The sequence below is a fragment of the Pseudorasbora parva genome, chromosome 11, assembly GCF_024679245.1.
Source record: "Pseudorasbora parva isolate DD20220531a chromosome 11, ASM2467924v1, whole genome shotgun sequence".
NCBI classification, from domain to species: Eukaryota; Metazoa; Chordata; class Actinopteri; order Cypriniformes; family Gobionidae; genus Pseudorasbora; species Pseudorasbora parva.
Window position 1 is genome coordinate 40,661,853 of NC_090182.1, and position 19,828 is coordinate 40,681,680.

Here is a 19,828-nt window from a genome sequence, read left to right on the forward strand (position 1 = left end):
GACAATGACCTGAATCACACAGCCAGGATAAGAAGCATATCAAGGTTCTGGCGTGGCCTTACCTCTAAACCCAGTATAGAATCTTTGAAGGGAGCTCAAACTCCGTGTTTCTCAGCGACAAGTCAGAAACCTGACTGATCTAGAGACGATTTGTGTGGAGGAGTGGCCCAAAATCCCTCCTGCAGTATGTGCAAACCTGGTGAAAAACTACAGGAAACTGTAATTGCAAACAAAGGCTACTGTACCAAATATTAACATTAATTTTCTCAGGTGTTCAAATACTTATTTGCAGCAGTATCATACAAATAAATAGTTAAAAAAATCATACATTGTGATTTCTGGAATTTTTTTTTTAGATTATGTCCTACCTTTTTTAGAGTATGCATAATATTTCAGACCCCTCCATGATTTCTAAGTGGGAGAACTTGCAAAATAGCAGGGTGTTTAAATATTTTCCTCACTATATATATATATATATATATATATATATATATATATATATATATATATATATATATATATATATATATATATATATATTATTTTTTTAATATTTTTTATTTCTTATCTTATTTATATAAATATTTTATATATAAATATAAGAAAAATATCTTAAAGTCAATTCTGATATTTGTTTCTAAATATATAAATGTTAGAAATGTATTGCTGAAACATGTTACAAAGACTGTAAACTGTAGTTGGCTACTGAATTGTGGAGCGAGACCGTTAGGGCTAGTTCACCCAAAAATGAAAATTCTGTCAATAATTACTTACCCTAATGTAAGAACTCCATTCATCTTCGGAACACAGTTTAAGATATTTTATATGTAGTCCGAAATCTTTCAGTTCCTCCATTGAATGTACTGTATGTACGGTCAAGTTACTGTCCATACTGGTTTTTTTTACTACAGATTACAATTTACAAAACAGCTTACAAAACAAAAACGATGATTTCAAGAAGAGGTAGATTAAAGGGTTACTTCAGCGATTAGCATATGGCTTTGTATCAGTAGTGCATTTTATTTCTGGAAAAATTCCTCCTATGATGCAAATTGACGATATTTGCATCATAGGAGGAATGTTTGGCCAAAGGCTAAAGACTACAGCCAGCAGAGGGAGCCATTTCCGCATGTTTTGAACCCACGCAAGGGGGATGGGAGATCACACACTCAGAGCTCAGCTCGCAGCTACAGGCACTCATTTAAACGGAGCTATGGTGAGCAATGTAAGTCTTTTAACTTCTCGAATTAATTTCTATGAAAATTAATCTTGCAAAGGCATGAACTGAAACGCGCCATACTGAACTCGCGTTGTGAATGTATGCCGCGAGTGTAGTCGCGATTACCTCAGCTCTCATCACTAAAGCTCATTCAGCTCATTTATCTGACTCCTGCAGTTAGTGCTGTGATACTTGTGCGGTGACTCACTCATTATATTGAACAGACACGTTCAGTTTTTAATTGTAGTGTCTTTTCCAACTCAGTCACAGTAATCCAGTAGCGGTGGCTTTGGGAATGGCCTCACAGGGCAGCGAAGCATTCTGGGAATTGTAGTCTTTCATCCCCATGAGACAAAAATACATTTTCTCTTTTCTCAGTCTAGAAGGCACCAAATTCAAAAATAATTTCACATTTCTACTACATTGATGACCCAGTTCAAATACAGATTCATCTTCCTAGGGCCTTTAATTTTGTGAACAGCTACCTGGATAGAGAGCTAAGGGTCAACACCAACACCTGCCTCTGCAGTGACTTTTTACACTGAATAGTTTTACAGACATCTGGTGCCGTCGTGAACAGTACTTTTTTCTGTGGTGTGACAAACTCAACACCTATTTAATTTTGACTTTACAGGGACTTTAAATACATGCATGTCAAAATATTACTCAACGAAAAATGTCAACGTTGTAATAATTCAGATTTTTTCAAATCCATAATTAGTCCTAAAACTTAGTATTTCATCATTTTGACTCTCATAATTTCAATTTTGTCATGATTCTGATTTTTTAAATCTCATAATTAAGCTTAAAAGCCTTTGCACAGAGTCCGAAATTCGCTTGTGAAATTTTCGCACGTCAAAAAATTGATTCGCTCTCACGTTATGTCAATCACGCTTCCGCACTGCGTCCGAAACTTTCGTCCGTCAAAAAAAAATTTGTGACAGGTTAGATTTTCTGCATTTTCTCATCCGTAAAAACACATTTTGAGAGACGTTTTGACAACTCAGAGCCACCATAGGCAACATATTATTCTAGCAAAAATACTACAAATATTATTATATCACAGCTATAGCGCGCGTGTGTGTGTGAGAGCGGATCCATAGACATACTGCCAGTCTCTGTTCGGGATTCAATTGATTCCAGAAATTAGTGGTCTTCTTTTTAATATGTGGCTCTAGTATCGCTAACAAAGACTCACACTGAGCCACTGACACCAAAGAAAACTTCGAATCTGTCGGTCTGGATCAAGCCAGCAGTATTCCTCTCAGATACTGAAGCTTTCCTGCTCTACTTCCTGCTCTCTACTGCGCAACTCCGGTCCCGAAAACTCTACTGCGCAGACTCGGCCCCAAGATGTCCGCACCATGCAGGCCACCTGAAAGCTTCAAATCTGGCAAGCGGAAACGGATGATGTCGAGTCGTCCATATTTTTTACGGTCTATGGTCTGGATATTCCCCCTTGATAGGAGGGGAAACTCCTTCCTCTCTACGCGATTGCAGGAGTGTAACCTAATATCTCCTCAGCGTATGCATATCTGTGATCCTAAGGACAAACAAATCATCCTCACTAGGGCTGTACTAGAATAATCGAATATTCGAATATTCGTTCGGTGAGGTGGCATTCGATTTTCAGTTTTGAGATTCGAATAATCTTTTCTTTTTTTTTACACGTGACTTCCGTCGCGGACTCATTCTCACTCATGCTTGAACCACCCGTTGGCGAACGTAATGATTTATTTCATCTCATACTGAATAGGTACAAAATGCCCAAGACCTCAGCTGTTTGGGAGCACTTTAAATTAAGTGAGGATGACAAGAAAAAAGTAGTGTGTCAAATATGCGATTTGAAACTGGCCTACCACAACAGCACCACAAGTTTGAAAAATCACCTGAGTTCTGTAAGTAGCACGCGGCAAAAAACCCCCAAAAAACTGCTTTTATGCGCTTAATTTGCTATGATAAATAGGCTAATTGCAAATACGACACTATTTAAAAACATACAGCAGCACAGGCTAATAATAATTTGTTTATAGGTACATCCACAGGTATCGCAGCCATCAACATGCTCAACAAAACCCAAACCTTCACAGCAGATCCTGGAATTCCGAAAAACGTTAACAGAGAAAAGAAAGAAAGAGGTAATAGATGCCATAGTAGAGTTTGCCGCTATGGATATGAGGCCCGTTAATGTAGTTGAAGGCGAAGGCTTCAGAAAATTAATGAAGATAATGGAGCCAGACTTTTCGGAGCATAAACCTGCCCGTGTAATGCGTACCGGAAACTGTTCTATTTAAAAGATTATTAAATGGTTATTAATATTTAAAGAATGTGTGCCACCTGATCATATTGCACCAAATGCAACACTGCACTCCACTGGGTCTGCCGCAACACATTTACGATGCCGAAGAGTGAAACGTGAAGTCGTGAAAGATGATACAAATGCAAACCAACACTATTATTATATATTTAGCCCCACCTACCGAAGCTTCGAATATTCGATATTGATTGCCACCTAAGCTTCGAAGCTCAAAAAATGGCATTCGAAACAGCCCTAATCCTCACTTGACGTCACTTTGTCTTGTTTTGCGTTTTTTTCCTTAACGTATTCATTAATACGCATCGGACTCAGTGTGCAAGGTCTCTGTGCGTGACAAATTTTTCGGATCACGAATACGAAAAAACACAATGCGAAAATATCGGACTCGGTGTGCAAAGACCTTTACTGTGTCATAATTTTTAACTTCATCTCATTATTTCAACTTTGTCAATTTAGATTATTTTAATCTCATAAATATGATTTGTCGTAATTCTGCCTATTTTGTAATGATTTTGCCTTTATATCTCATAATTATGCCATTATTGTGATTTACCAAAGCATGAAATGGGCTTCCATAGTCCACTACAATATATTTCAGAGGTTGTTGCATTAGCACTTGCCATGTCATCTGCCATGTTGAATTCATATTGTTATAAATAATAAATACAACATATAAAGAGGACATTCATGTACACTAATGGGTAACGTTGAAAGGTCATGGATGTAACATCTACCTACACCACCATCAGAAGGTTAAAATACCGGTGCAAAGTTTCCCCACACAGCATGATATAAGGTAGGCTGAGAAACAGATTTTGGCCATTTTTTTGGTCCCATTGCAGCCATATTAACTGGGTTATCATGCTGAGAGATGATTCTGATGTTCCCAAGCATTATAAAGCTCTTATCCTCCTCTTTCATTCAAAGACGGGCCCGTTACTCACGTGGCACACACTGAGGTAATTAGTCTGGGTGACTAAGGAAGATGCTGTGTTTGATGTCACAGGGAAAGGCCTGATAAGAGGAGAACAGGCTTCGGCATCGATAGTCTTCTGCTGCGCGGGTGCACAGTGAAAAATACTGATGATGCAGCTGGAATAGTGGTGTACGCAGGTACATTTCATCATCACACTGCCGTCCATAGTACTGTGTGTTCACATACATTATATTATTATACATTATAGCCTACTTCCATACACAAACATTAGATGCACATTCAAACATATTTATTGTTTTTTAATGAAGTAATGAATCACAGTAACATCATACTACAGTAAAATATATATTTTTAAAGGGCTGTGAATGTACCATACCAAAATTATATTTTAATATTTGTCATGGTGCTTAATGATTACCATGGTACTTTCTGGACTTTTGCTGTCGTCGGCTGTAAGGACCTTTGAAATAATTTAATTTATCATTAAAATAATGTAATACACAGCTAGTTGTGAATTATCCCTTTTAATTATAAGAACTGTTTCTTGAGCAGCAGATCATCATGTTAGAATGATTTCTGAAGGATCATGTGACACTGAAGACTGGAGTAATGATGCTGAAAATTCAGCTTTGATCACAAGAATAAATTACATACAAATACAGTATATTACAGTACAGTATATTAGCATAGAAAACAGTTATTTTACATGATAATAATATTACTGTTTTTACATGGCATTTTTATTTAAATAAATGCAGCTTTTGTAAGAATAACACTTAAAAAAAAACGTAACAAAAATACCACCAAGCCCAAACTTTTCTTTAGATTTCCCATATATCATCTGTAAGCCGTTTTGTTTTTATAAATCACATTTCCATTCATCATCATCCATCCTCATTTGCAGCAATAAAGCCTAATATACTGTGACTCTAACATCTAATAGTGCAATAAGCCCAAGCTATACAGCCAGACTCTTTTTTTTAAAGTCTTTAACATCCCATTTATGCTGGCAGTGACGCAGCAAACTAGAACACTCTCCCATTATAATCAATGAAACCGTCTATAATGCAAACATGTGCAACAGCTTTGTTTAATATAATGGGGAATTATAGTTCCGCTCTGTACTTGTGACTTAAAAATGGCATTTTCTGTAGCCCACTATTTCTGTCTTGATAAATTATACACATGGCATGGCTTATAAATGGTTGTTGCTATTTTACAAATGTCCTTGTTTTTACAATGTGATTTATTCATTACAGGACAAGAGACCAAATCCATGTTAAACAACAGCGGGCCCAGGTACAAACGCAGCAAGATTGAGAGGAAGATGAATACGGATGTTCTCTTCTGTGTGGTTCTTCTATTTTTCATGTGTCTCATCGGAGCCCTGGGTACAGTACGGGGAACATCCCCCTCGATAATTCACAACGCACTACACCCCGCAGAGAACACATTACTTTAACATACAAGCTCCAAAATGACACTTTGATTGTGAACTTAAAAAACGAGGCTGTGTCTGTTCTTCTGAGCTGCTTCAGCATACGGCTGATCTCGCAACAGTCCGCAGAGATAAAGAATAAAGTGCTGTTACGACCTCACACGCAACCCTCATGCTCTCTTTTCCTTCTGTAAGGCATGAGCCAAAGAAGGACACTACAGATACCCAGAATAGCTCACTCATACACCGACCTCTTTTGAAAGCAATGATTATTCTCACTCTCTTTCACTATGGTTCAAGTTCAATGACGCTTTATTGGAATATCTGTATTGAAATACAGTACTGTCAGAAGCATTATGACATTAATGAATGTAAATGTCTCTGTCTCTCAGGCCATTCAATCTGGTTGGAAACTTTTACTACCATGCCCTCGTACATCGTCCCTGACCGTAATGGCCAGCATACATCTTCAGTGCTAGCAGGATTTTACATGTTCTTCACAATGATAATCTTACTACAGGTAAACAATCTGTCACTTACATGGCAACTTGTAAAAAAGCAATGGCCACTCCCCACTAATAGGGTACACTTACATAAATTGACCATAAAGGGTTCTTTATTGGCATTGATGGTCTATGAAGAAGCCATACACAAGCAGAACAATGTTATAATTTTGACTTTGATGTTCAAGTCATTGTAGTAAAGCAGTGTTTTTGATTATCAACTTTGATTTTCCCAAAACACTGTCCCACATTTTGACACCCAAGGAACATTTAGACAATTTCTGTAGCAGGGTGGAAACACAAGTAAATAAATCATTTCATTTTTTCCCGTTGTTAATTTGTTGTTATAGTGCTACATTACTATAAATAAAAATATCAAAAATATCCATAAAAGTGCATCTATCCACAATATGGGTGTGTTGCCAACCTCATATAAAAAAGCTCATAACATTTTGTTTCACCTCTTCTTCTTCTTTCAGCTATTTTTATTTATTTTTATTAAGCTTTATATTGTACCTTGTTCATTAAAATGGGCCAAGATTGAGATTGCAGGTGTTTACCTCGCTCTTAACACTAATTTTCTCTCTAGGTGATGATTCCTGTGTCATTGTATGTGTCGATTGAGCTGGTGAAGATGGGGCAGATCTACTTCATCACTCAGGACATGGAGCTTTACGATGAGGAGCTGGACAGGAGGGTCCAATGCCGTGCACTGAACATCACAGAGGACTTGGGACAGATCCAATATGTCTTCTCAGATAAGACAGGGACGCTTACAGAAAACAAGATGGTATTCAGGCGCTGCACCATCATGGGGACTGAATACTGTCACGAAGAGAATGGTGCGTTTGAACAGTTTATTTCTGTGCTCCTGCTAGCTTCCCCCTTTTAAAAAAAATGTATTTTGTAAGTTTTAATAGGTTTATTTTAAAGGGGGTTATGAACTGCATAGGTTTATTGTTTTATAATATTTCTCGTGGTTTACTTATAATATTAGAATTAATTTTACATCAAAACGGATTAATTTAGAAATAAAAGGCATTTTTCCTTCCTTGATTTTAGCCCTATAATTTGTATGCTCTGTTTGAAGGGGCGTGTCTGCTGTGTGACTTCAGTGTAAATGCCCACTGCTGTGATTGGCTGCTGTGTGACTTCAGTGTAAATGCCCACTGCTGTGATTGGCTGCTGTGTGACTTCAGTGTAAACACCCACTGCTGTGATTGGTGACATCTTTGCATTTGAAATGGCTAGTATGAAATGTGGAACTCTCTCAAAACGTTACCTTTTTGTACTATTACAGCTCTCAAGGTTGACTATTGCAAAGTGTTGGTTGTGGCGTTATATTTAGATCTATATTTTGATTGTGAAAGGCTGCATTGTAGCCGATCACAGACATGTTGAGCTCATGAATGCAGTGATCTCGTCATCAACTCGATTTCTGCACACTAACGGATGCTTTCATCATAACTAACAGTGCAAACACAATGTAAATAAGAGACTTATTGATTATAACGTGAGTTTTGGCATGAGTTCAGAACTCAGTCACTGATACACTCACACTGTTTGATTGACAGCTCCAGTGATAGTAAAGGGAGCGTTCTTTGATCACTTTCTGTATATAACTTAATCACAGTTTAAATAACAGATTATTATTATTAAGAGAAACAATGTGAAGTTGACCGTTTAGCCACTGGTTTGATTTACTGACACAAAGACAAAGAACATCTGACTGTACATGAATCATTACATAACCACTGGTCACAAATCAGGCATTAGAATGAACACGTTTACTTACATGTTTGGCATTACTGTCGAGTCCATATCGTAAAATCATAAAAGTCTGTTTTCAAAGCCTGTGCTGAGATTTCTAATTTTTAATTAAATTTAAAAAAACGCACATTGCTAACATTATGATTTTTGGAAGGTACTTTTTTTACACTTCTCTCCTCGTCAGAGGCGGTCTTTCAACTATCTGTCATAGATAGGCATGTTCAGGGCTGGAATGGTAATCTGGCATACCGGGCATTTTCCCGGTGGGCCGACGCACTTTGGGGCCGATAGGTTTTTTTATTTTTTTATTTTTTGCCACTGACAACATGCAGCGACAGCGGCCCATTGGTTTGTCTTCTGAATTGACAAGCCAAAGCGAGAGAGACCTCCCCTCCATATTAGGCACTTTTTTTCTATTTATTTATTTATTTATTTATTTATTTATTTATTTATTTATTTATTTATTTATTTATTTATTTATTTATTTATTTATTTATTTATTTATTTATTTATTAATTATTAGAGCGCATGGAACTGCAAAAGGCAAATATCTGCACAGCGCAGCCCGCCGACAAATGCACGCTGTGTTTAAATCCTGCTCTATGAACGGCACTTTGACTCTGAATTTTGTTTTATACAATCGTGTGATATAGAAACATTACAGATTCTGTGTTGAATCAGCTGAAAACAGCCGCGTGCATGTATTCATGAAGAGGTAAAGTGGAAAAAGGTAATACACACAAACGTTTCACTTTAGCACAACCACAATTTGCCTTGCAGCTACTAACAGTGAAGAAATATGGTGTTTTGGAAAATATTGCTATTATTGCTTAAATTAATATTGCAGAATATAAATAGCTTTCACAGAGGCTGTTTTCGTATTTTCTACAGGTGTTTACAATTTTTATTAATTACAAATATAATAGTTTATATAATATAATAGTTCATATAGCACTATAATGAGGAGCAAGGTTTTTAACAGTCTATGTTTTTTACCCTGTGACTACCATGATCTTACATTTAAATGAACCTGGCCTACGGTTAAACTACAGTTTATAAAACAGTTTTAAAGTCTGGATCCCATGAATTGAGGGGAAACTTTTTTTCCTCTTTGAAAATGTAATTAACTTTTTTAATAGATCTAATGAAATTTAATTTAATTATATTTCAATGATAGCCTCATGAAAGATAGATATCAGTGTCTTACTTAAATTATGTGTTAACTCTTGAAAAATATGATTGTTTTTAAAGGGGGAGTTTAACCCAAAAATGTGACCATTTACTCACCCTAATGTCATTCCAAACCTAAATGAATTTATTTCCGTGTAGCATAAAATAAAATAATTTGAGTCTGTTTATACAATATTCAAATGGTAGCCTAAACAAAATGGCTTGGTTGCCAACATTCTTCAAAACTTCTTCTTTTGTGTTTCACAGAAGTCACACAGGTTTGGAAGGACACGAGAGTGAGTAAATGATGACAGCATTTAAAATTTAATTTACTGCATCCTAGCTCAAAATCATCAGTGCTTTACTGTCAAGGGCATTTCTGTGTGACAAAAGTGCAATATTAAGTTTACCTGCATTCGTACCAAATTCGATAATATCTATCATGATTTGTCCTTGTTCTAGTTTTATATATTTACTCCAATTTAAGGCCCTAACCCCAGCAAAAACATTCACGGGGAACTCATGGGCCGGATGTTCTGGGTTTGCCAGGGCCGAATTTTAGCCCCAGTCCAGCCCTGGGCACATTCCACAACGAGTCGTTTGCTGGGTGGTTACAATACAAGCTGTTTTTGGACTAACAAGGAAGCTTTCAGTTCTGAACCTTATAGGATATTCTCATAGTATGATGACCACTTATATGTCAAAAGCTCAGTGAAAAATTTATTTCTCAGTTCATGACCCCTTTAAATTATTCCACAATATTTATCTTTTCTATTTTGACTTTGTTTATGATCATTTTACTGCATTTTTTAAAAAAAAAAATTATTATTTTGTTTTAGTTAAATATTTTGTTCTGTTTGCTGTTAATTGTTATAAATTGGAATAATAAGGACAGGTTTAATTTTTGTCATTCCTCAGCTGCTCGCTTGGCAGTTGTCGGTGGTGCAAATGAAGAGGAGGAGGTCACTCTCTATCAACAGACAAATCTTCCTCCTCTCTTCCCTCTGGAAGAATTACAGGACGACCACACGGGATACAAAAATCACGGCAACACTCAAGTCACAGCTGCCAATCGACGCAGATCAAAAGTGGCAGCGGGAGCCCAAAGTGACATGGCCTTCAGCAGTCCTCTGGTGAGATCATAGATCAGAAGACGCTGATATCTGTGCTTCACGGTGAAGATTGGGAATTCAGGATGACTTGTTTTGAAAGAAATGTCTCTTTCATGTTTTGACGTAATGGCAATTTAGGGTACGTTTACATGACAAAGATGTGCTAAAAATGAAAATGCATTTTCTTGCATTTTTTCTTTAAATGCATTTTATTCTGTCATCCCCAAAAGGCCTGTAGGTGGTGACACACCGACTTCATTTAACCAACTATGATAACTTCATTAGATCGTAAATCAAAACAAAACACATGGTTTTGGCGAACGCTTTGTAATCTGTATTCACATTCGATTTTTAAAGCAACACATTTCGTTTGCAAATGAGACAAACCACAGATTCAGATTGCCCTGCAAATTCTTAAAGCAAAGAATGATGACATTAAATAATGTCTATGGCTAGGGACATTATAAAACGCTTAATGTGAAAAACGCTTAATGTGGCTTAATTGACTGACAGTGATATTAAAAGACCAAACTCTGTAAAAATCATAAACCATAGGCTACTGTACAGAAAAACAGTTGAGCCCAGAATATGAACACAATGCCTTTAATTACACGTTGTGTTTTCATCCCATAGAAAACCATTATAAAGAAAAAGATATTAAAAGATCAAATTCTGCAGAAACCAATTTTTCTGTATATTATGCTTTATTAGTATTTAATGTTTACTAAGTTTGGTCTTTTAATATCACTGTACACTAAGCCAAGTTAAGAGTTTTCTTTATGAGAGGAAATTATTATTAATTAAATGCGTTTCGTTTCTATTCAGGGCTCATCTACTTTTCTGTACATAGTATGCTTTATTATGGTGTTCACTATGTGTGGTTTGTTAATAACACTGTCTTTTTTCACATTTGCATATTGTGTTTTAGAACTTACCAGTGGCGATATCATTTTAAACTGATTCACATTATGAAAACTGCTAAAACCTTTAGGAACTTCAAAAGATAAAACGGTGAAACTCGTAATATTATTTCCAATAATTCTAAATTAGTTTCCTTTTTTTCCGATTGAACTGTCACATCAGTAAAGGTGCGTTTATTCTGCAAACAGTAAGGTGGAGATCCATGCATTGGTTGAAATTCGTCGGTTTGATCATGGCAGATTTAGTCATACTAATAGCACAAGTGTCTTGTGAAGAAACAAAGCTCTATTTGGGGGATTTAAGCTCTTTGCATCTGGCAACGACAAGCTTGACTGCTAGTGGATTGTTATCAACGCAAACCCCAAAGAAAAAACACCTTTTTAGGATAAATAACGAGCGGGTCAATATCGTGACGATTATTTGAAATCAATTAACAGAAGCAGATATCGTTATCACGATTAAAATACGATTGATCGTGCAGCCCTACTTGTCATTATGATACCTGTTCACACAGATCAGTGAAAATTACTAAAACTTTCAATTATTCATGTCAGGCCAGTAGGTGGCGATGTCACTTTGTAAGGAAACACTATGCGCCTATAGACTCAATGCGGATGGCGTCATTGTTGTTTTTTGTTTTATACATTTTGCGTTTTTGTAGTTTAAATGGAGATGATCACAGTATAGTTTTCAAAAACTTTTTCAGACTGCCAAAACTGCCATTTTAGTTTCAAAACAGTGTTCTGTAAACAGCCTCGAGTAGATAAACAAGAAGCCCATTTTGCTCGGCAATCATTTTGCTCAATTAGCGTGGCATGAGGTATACAGCACATACAGATATTATCTCTGTCCCATAACAGCTCGCCAAATACGCATAACCTTTACGCTATCTGATTATATGCAAGTGTGAACTTGGGAAACTGTCAACAGAGACGTTGTGTTTTGTTTATGTTTGGGAAGGCTGTTCCACAGAGTGTACTCTTGGAAGTTTTGCCATATAAAGAGGTCATTTTTACGGTGATATTAAAGGAGAGACTGCTCAATGCAGCGTAAATGGTTGGAGCCGGACATCCAGCTCCCTCTCTCTGGATGGGAGCTTAAGGTCCAGCCACACCCCCCAAAAACCCTATCCCTAAACATAACTAGGTCAAGCTCTACCCTTTACGTTCCGAGAGGGGGAACTGGACATTCCAGTGAGTACCTGTTCAAGTGGGTGGTGCATATTTTTTTATATTTTTCAGTGTGTATTTGGAAAGGCTTATGATGGGCTTGTTCTTTTTTGCTGTTTTTTCTTGCAAGATCTGGCAAAAAAACAAAAAAACAAGTCTAGGCTCGTTTTCCTTGTGCATACTATAAAAAAAACACATCCCTGATGGGCATTAAACACTAGTTCTTCAGTTTGGTTCTGTACACACAGATACCCCTTAAGTTAACAATTAATGGAAATGACACATGGTAATCATGGTTTAAATCATTTGAATAGAGCTGAAGTGTGTAATTTCTGACATCTTGTCCCTGACCCATCTTCCTTCCATTCTCCTGCATGCTCACGGTCTGCCCAGCAGATGGCCGAGCAGTTTGGTGTCAGTTATGAGCACAGCAATGCTGGCTCTGATCCGCTATGTTTCGATCAGTTGACATATGGGGCTGCTGGGGTGCATTAAACATGGGCTACTGATACTGTACAGATTGTCTCGCGTCCCGCTGCCTTATGCGCCTAACCGTCCCTATTTCCTCAAACAGGAAACGGTGGTGGTTCCAGACAGGAAGCTGATGCTGGAGGTGGACCGTCAGATGGCGAGCATCCAGAGCGGGCCCTACCTGGACTTTTTTCTGGCTTTGGCCATATGCAACACCGTGGTGGTTTCCACAGTGACGGCCCAGAGACAGAGGGTGAGAGCGTGCGACAGCACTAACCTTGCTGGGGCCGAGAGAGTTGGGGACATGCTTAGCGCTCTGACTCACAGCACAAAAACTGCCCTCATGTCAAAACAATAACAATAATAGCCCACCATGTAAATTATGTAAATTAGTACCTGTGGCCGCAGACTCATTGCCCCGAGATATTTTATTACTGCCCCTACATGACTAATTCTTCTTTGGCTAGGGCTTCGCAGCCCAGTGGTATGTTTTATAATTACTACATTTTAATTCTCAAGCAAGCGCCAATGGCTCACTTGGTGGAGGCAATTAGATTTTTCATCAGTTGGGCGGATGGCGTCCCCCAAGTCCACCCCACAAGTCTGTAATGAGTTGAGTCTGAGAGAGAAGTTTAGCGTAGCTGAGTATCCTTCACTGCTGGTCAGTGCTAATTTCCCAAATTGCACTTGAGGACCCCGAGCAAAGCACTTTGTCTAGGGTAGAAATTATATTTGGCCTCAGACCTGTAGCACTGAGACGTTCAAAGACATTGGGTCAACGTTAATTAAGTTGATTACCAATGGAGCATGATTGTATCACCCTGGGCCCATCACAACTTAAGAGGCAGTCACAATGTATGCAGATTCACAGTACCTGAAGAACTAGATTATTAGAGTGTTATATGGGAACATGGGCTCAGGTTCAATATTTGCATTTCAGTTTTATCATAATTAAAACACAGTTATACAGAAAATCTGATTCATTTCAGAAATGGGTTTTTACCAATGATTTAAAATAAAGGTGCAAATAAATACTACTACTACCACTATTATATTTAGAGAAAATCCATTTGTAATTTTACAGATAATCAATACCTTAGCACCCATTTATAGGTTTTGGGTTGGTAAAATGTATTTGATCGGACGTACTGTATTTATTTTTTAACATTTCAAAAGATAATTACGGTGACGCATTGCTGCCACATACATATAATTTTTTTTCACTCAATTATGTCGTAATAACGAGATGTTACGTCATTTTAAAGACATCTTTTCTTGTAATAGCGAGATGTTATGTCATAAAAACAACATATTTTCTCATAATAACGAGATATGTCATTTTAACGCCATCTTTTTTCGTAATAACGAGATATGTCGTTAAAACAACATTTTTCTTGTTAAAACGATGGGTTATATTTTCTCCTAATAAGGATGTGTTGTATAGTGATGTGACTAAATATGCCTTTATCCACATTAGAGAGTTTATATATCCTATGTGCCTTTGTCACACATCCATGTTTGAAAAGCAGAAGCAAGCTCAGCGTAATCTTCCGCTGCCTGTCTCAGTGTCAGTGCCCATAGCACCAAATTGTTGTAATTTATTGATGTAGCCTACAGTTAATTAAAGATCGCCATCTTCTAAATGGACCACTCATGATTAGCATTAGTGTTGTAACTTTAACCTGACGGATATTTATTTATTAAATATTCTGGAAATTATCCATGAAACGTTGATCAAAATTAAAATACAATTTATACAAAACTAAATTCACTTTAAAGAAAGACGTTCTACAAAACAAAACTCAATGAAGTGGTCAAAATCATGACCCCACGCCATGTCTCCAGACATATTGCGCATTTTATAATAGATATTTTACTTATGCTACTTACTTTTCATAATCAACATATGAAATTAAAAAAATAATATCATAGGCTAATATTTAAACATAGCCTATATGAAACGAAATGGGTTACGGTTTCTTTAATCCTCTGTCTGACGAAGGCGTCCGCAGGTTTTTTTTCCCTTTATGACTGCAGAAACAACTCGCAATACTCCGTCATTTTTATCCACACAGATAAGTTAAAGACATAATTATAAAATATAAACGGTATAATATTTATTTGTGTACACTCACCATAACAACAAAGGCAGTGGATTCAGGGAACAGATTGATTTGCATGCATTCCACTCCAAACGCTGTCTTCATTTAAAAAAAGATATATTTTGTTTATTAAATGCAAAGTTATTAATTTCAAAAGCATTTCTAAATTCAGTTCATATTTCCAACAATCAAAATTCTAAGCCAAAATAACAAAGGGGTAAACAAAAAACATTTCGCACATCGCAAAACCCGACAGGGGAACGGTAATTAACTAAATGCTCTAAATAAATATGCACATGGCCTAATAATAATAATAATAATAATAATAATAATAATAATAATAATAATAATAATAATAATAATAATAGGCATAATAGGCATAATAGGCATAATAATAGGCATAATAATAATAATAATAATAATAATAATAATAATAATAATAGGCATAATAATAATAATAATAATAATAATAATAATAATAATAATAATAATAATAATAATAATAATAATAATAATAATAATAATAGGCATAATAATAATAGGCATAATAATAATAATAATAATAATAATAATAATAATAATAATAATAATAATAAATAAACAAACGCACAATTTATAATAAATAAACAACACGTAGCCTATATAGACAAGCTACCATAAATAAAGGAGTAGGCTATTTTAAGTTTTTAAGCTGATATAGGCCTAGGGGAAAATCCAAACTTCACAGTCTATTCATCATCAAACTGAAAATGCAATCAGCCAAACAGAAAAAGTTATTTGGCTCAATTTAGTCTGTCTGTTGTTCACAATTGTGATTACCACTCTACAGTCCAGTGGTGTTATTCCAAACCTGTTTTTGCTCATGTGAATGTTGCTTTAGACTGGGACTGGAGTCATATAAAGCATTGTTAGCATAATATCAATCAATCAATCAATCAATCAATCAACTTTATTTCTATAGCGCTTTTACAATCACGATTGTGTCAAAGCAGCTTCACAGTGTCAAACAGGACAATATTGCAACAAAATTAGATTTGGCTGTACAGTCGTTCTGGAGGAAACAGAGATGTTATCAGCTTATTTTAATTTATCATTATACATAGTTTAGCATCCAAGCGCGAATATAGACATAGTTTGATTTGTGCAGAATGAGATAGGAGAGACTGCAACTCTGGTTTCAGTTTCGCCTTAAATAGGCTGGCCTAATTCGTTTAGGCTTTAAAATAAAAATAGTTTAAATGCTAGTAAATGGCATAATGTATGTTTATTTTACATTTATAATTTTCATTGTTGTTATGAATTTTGTTACATTTAAAGGATTTGTTGTGGAAACAGCCTAAAATAGTTACATGTTGATAATGTTTGTACACATTTAGTTTTTTATCAGGTTTTTTTTATTTTTATAAAATGGGGCTGACACACCAGTGCAATCTTATGTGTCTTATTTCTTTCAACAACTTAAGTCTTACCCAGTGCATCCTCAGGTAGACTCTTTATAATGTGGATAAAGTCATATATTGTACACATCACTATACAACACAGTCCTTATTAGGAGAAAATGTATGTAATTTTAACGAGAAAAATATGTTGTTTTTACGACATAACATCTTGTTATTGCAGCATAACTGAGTGAAAAACTGATATGTATGTGGCAGCAATGCATCACCATACATAATTCATTCATGTGATCAAAGCTCTAGTCTTCAGTGTCACATGATCCTTCAGAAATCATTCTAATACGATGATATTATCAATGTTGAATATTTTTGTGGAAACCTTGATACATTTTTTAAGGATATAAAGTTCAAAAGAACAGCATTAGTTTGAAATAGAAATCTTGGTAACACTAAACTGAAAGCCTTTATATATAATGTGTTATAAAAGTATTTTTAATGCAGTAATTTTGCCTTGTAGCACACTTTATAATGCATTGTATGGTCTCATGAATAATTGGTAACTACAGTTATTATACATTATGACGTATCTATTAATTGAACACACCCTTAGATAGAATAATGCATTAAAACACATGAAAAACTATACATTTCAGAATCTAAAAATATTATAATGCATTTTAACTTTGGTTACAATTACTTAAAAAAATTGGTTTTATAATGTGCATTATTAATACCCTTACGGTACCTTTAAAGGCTAAGTACAGTGTTACTGAAATATTTTGTAACATTATAGATGTCTTTAATGTAACTTTCAAATCCATAATTTTGCAATAAATATAGTAATTTATTTAAAAAAATTATAGTGATCACAAATTTTGAACAGTAGTCTAAAACACAGCTTCATTTCACTGTGGATGCAATTTGCACATGCACTGAAAGAATAAGGCTGTAAAAATAGTCACTGGGTTTGTGAAAAAGTGTAGTGTACATCAGATCCCATTTTTAATCGCCCTTTTAAAATAATATTAGCCATAGTTTTTTTACTTCTTCCTTGATTCATCATTTGAACAGACTGTCAAAAAGGACTTGATAAAAAGACTAAGCTCACTCAAAATTAAAAATAGGGTTACGCTTTATTTTATGGTGTCAGTGTTACAGTGTAATTATACATTTAAAGCTGCAGTCCGTAACTTTTTTTGGTACAAATTAATCCCAAATAAGTTTTTGAGCAAGTACATAACCAGCCAGCATTCAACATTATATTCTTACCGTAGCAGAATTCACAACAGTAAACTTGTAATCATGTGTTATAATTTGAGTGGTACTGGTGGATTTCTGCAGAATATTTAAGCATGTCTTTGCGTCGTTACGCCATATCTGTATACATAGAGGAGTCCAGATGTGTGGATGCTGCAGGTGGCGGATCATTTATAGCCCTTTCTCACAACAGCTGGAATAGTTACATTTATCATATTGATGGCGAATTGCAATCCAGAAAGGTCCAAACCACAATCATCAGTGACAACTGGAGATTCACTCATAGTCAAAAGCAAAAGATTAGACTGTACAGAAATTGAAATCTACAGGTTATTATGCATCATTTGTTGTAATTAAAGGGTTACTTCAGCGATAAGCATATGGCTTTGTATCAGTAGAAACCCTGGAGAATATTCAAATTATTGTGCTTTCCCCCCTCATATCTCCCTGAGACAAGAGATTTATGCATTTTATTTCTGGAAAAATTCTTCCTATGATGCAAAATGACGATTTTTGCATCATAGGAGGAATGTTTGCCCAGAGGCTAAAGACTACAGCCAGCAGAGGGAGCTATTTCCGCATGTTTTGAATCTGCGCATGGGGGATGGGAGATAACACTCAACTGGCAGGGAGAGCTCAGCTTGCAGACAGGATCATTTAAACGGAGCTATGGTGAGCAATGTAAGTCTTTTAACTTCTCAAATTCATTTCTATGAAAGTTAAGCTTGCAAAGGCATGAACTGGCGTTGTGAATGTATGCCGCGAATGAAGTCGCAATTACCTCAGCTCTCATCACTCCTGCAGTTAGTGCTCAGGGCTGTGACACTCGCGCGGTGACTCACTCATTATATTGAACAGACACGTTCAGTTTTTAATTGTAGTGTCTTCTCTAACTCAGTCACAGTAATGAAGTTGGTGGTGTTGGGAATGGCCTCACAGGGCAGCAAAGCATTCTGGGAATTGTAGTCTTTCATCCCCATGGGACAAAAATACATTTTCTGTCTTTTCTCAGTCTAGAAGACACCAAATTCAAAAATAATTTCACATTTTTACTGCATTGATGACCCAGTTTAAATACAGATTCATCTTCCTAGCGCTGAAGTACCCCTTTAATACAATAAATTGTTAGCAAAATAGCCATATTTATTTCAGATGTGATAACTCTACTCACTAAATTTGCATGCTACTTGGCCTAGTCTCCCATGCTCTTCTTAAAAAACAAAACGTAATAATGTAGTAAGCAGTATGCTAGTATTCTACCGAGCATTGGTCAAGCTAACAAACTTGTACTTTTCCAGGTCAAAGGGCACCTTAACACTGCATACTCAGGTGGTTCATTTCATAATATGGGACAGTGGTTCAGAAAGGGTTCTCTACGGAAAGTTTTAAGCTCCATGAAGTACTTCAAGCGAGGCGGCGAGACACTCGCAGATCCTTTCACCGAAGACGGGGATGAGCCTGACATGTTTCACTGCTCTGATGTATCAGACTCAACCACAGGGCAGAAAGTCATTTCAGGTGAACGCGAGGTTAAACGCGGTCTGTCTGGGTCGGAGGAGGTGTGTTATGAGGCCCACAGCCCAGATGAGGCCGCTCTGATACACGCAGCAAAGGCTTATGGGTTCACCATGGTGGAACGCACTCCTCATTACGTGACTGTCAAGCTGCCTGATGATACGCTGCTGAAGTTCGAGGTGTTGGACGTCCTGACCTTCGACTCTACACGGAGGAGGATGTCCATAATAGTCCGACACCCACACACCAATGAAATCATCATGTATACTAAAGGAGCTGATTCCGGCATCATGGAGAGACTGGGGAATATTTTTTCAGGTGAGCATTTAGATTGGACTATTCCTAATGGACCAACATAAATGTTGAGGTCTGTATGGCTGCATTTATTTGATCGCAAATACAGTATATATAAAGCAATATTGTGAAATCATGAACACTTTAGTATGGGGAACACATTCATTATTAACAACAACTTTTGCCTCCATAAACACATAATTACTGCTTATTAATAGTTATTAGGGTAGTTGTTA

General features: G+C 36.3%; 1 protein-coding gene across 1 annotated transcript in view; it reads left to right on the forward strand.

Annotated features, from left to right (window-relative positions):
* atp10b (ATPase phospholipid transporting 10B) overlaps positions 1-19,828 on the forward strand; it is a 74,934-nt gene that overhangs the window by 21,162 nt on the left and 33,944 nt on the right. Inside the window, exons 4-10 of the mRNA XM_067457962.1 lie at positions 4,543-4,649; positions 5,733-5,864; positions 6,304-6,431; positions 7,004-7,256; positions 10,273-10,487; positions 13,131-13,280; positions 19,082-19,616. Coding sequence (XP_067314063.1) covers positions 4,543-4,649; positions 5,733-5,864; positions 6,304-6,431; positions 7,004-7,256; positions 10,273-10,487; positions 13,131-13,280; positions 19,082-19,616 — 1,520 coding nt within the window. The remainder of the gene's footprint in view (positions 1-4,542; positions 4,650-5,732; positions 5,865-6,303; positions 6,432-7,003; positions 7,257-10,272; positions 10,488-13,130; positions 13,281-19,081; positions 19,617-19,828) is intronic.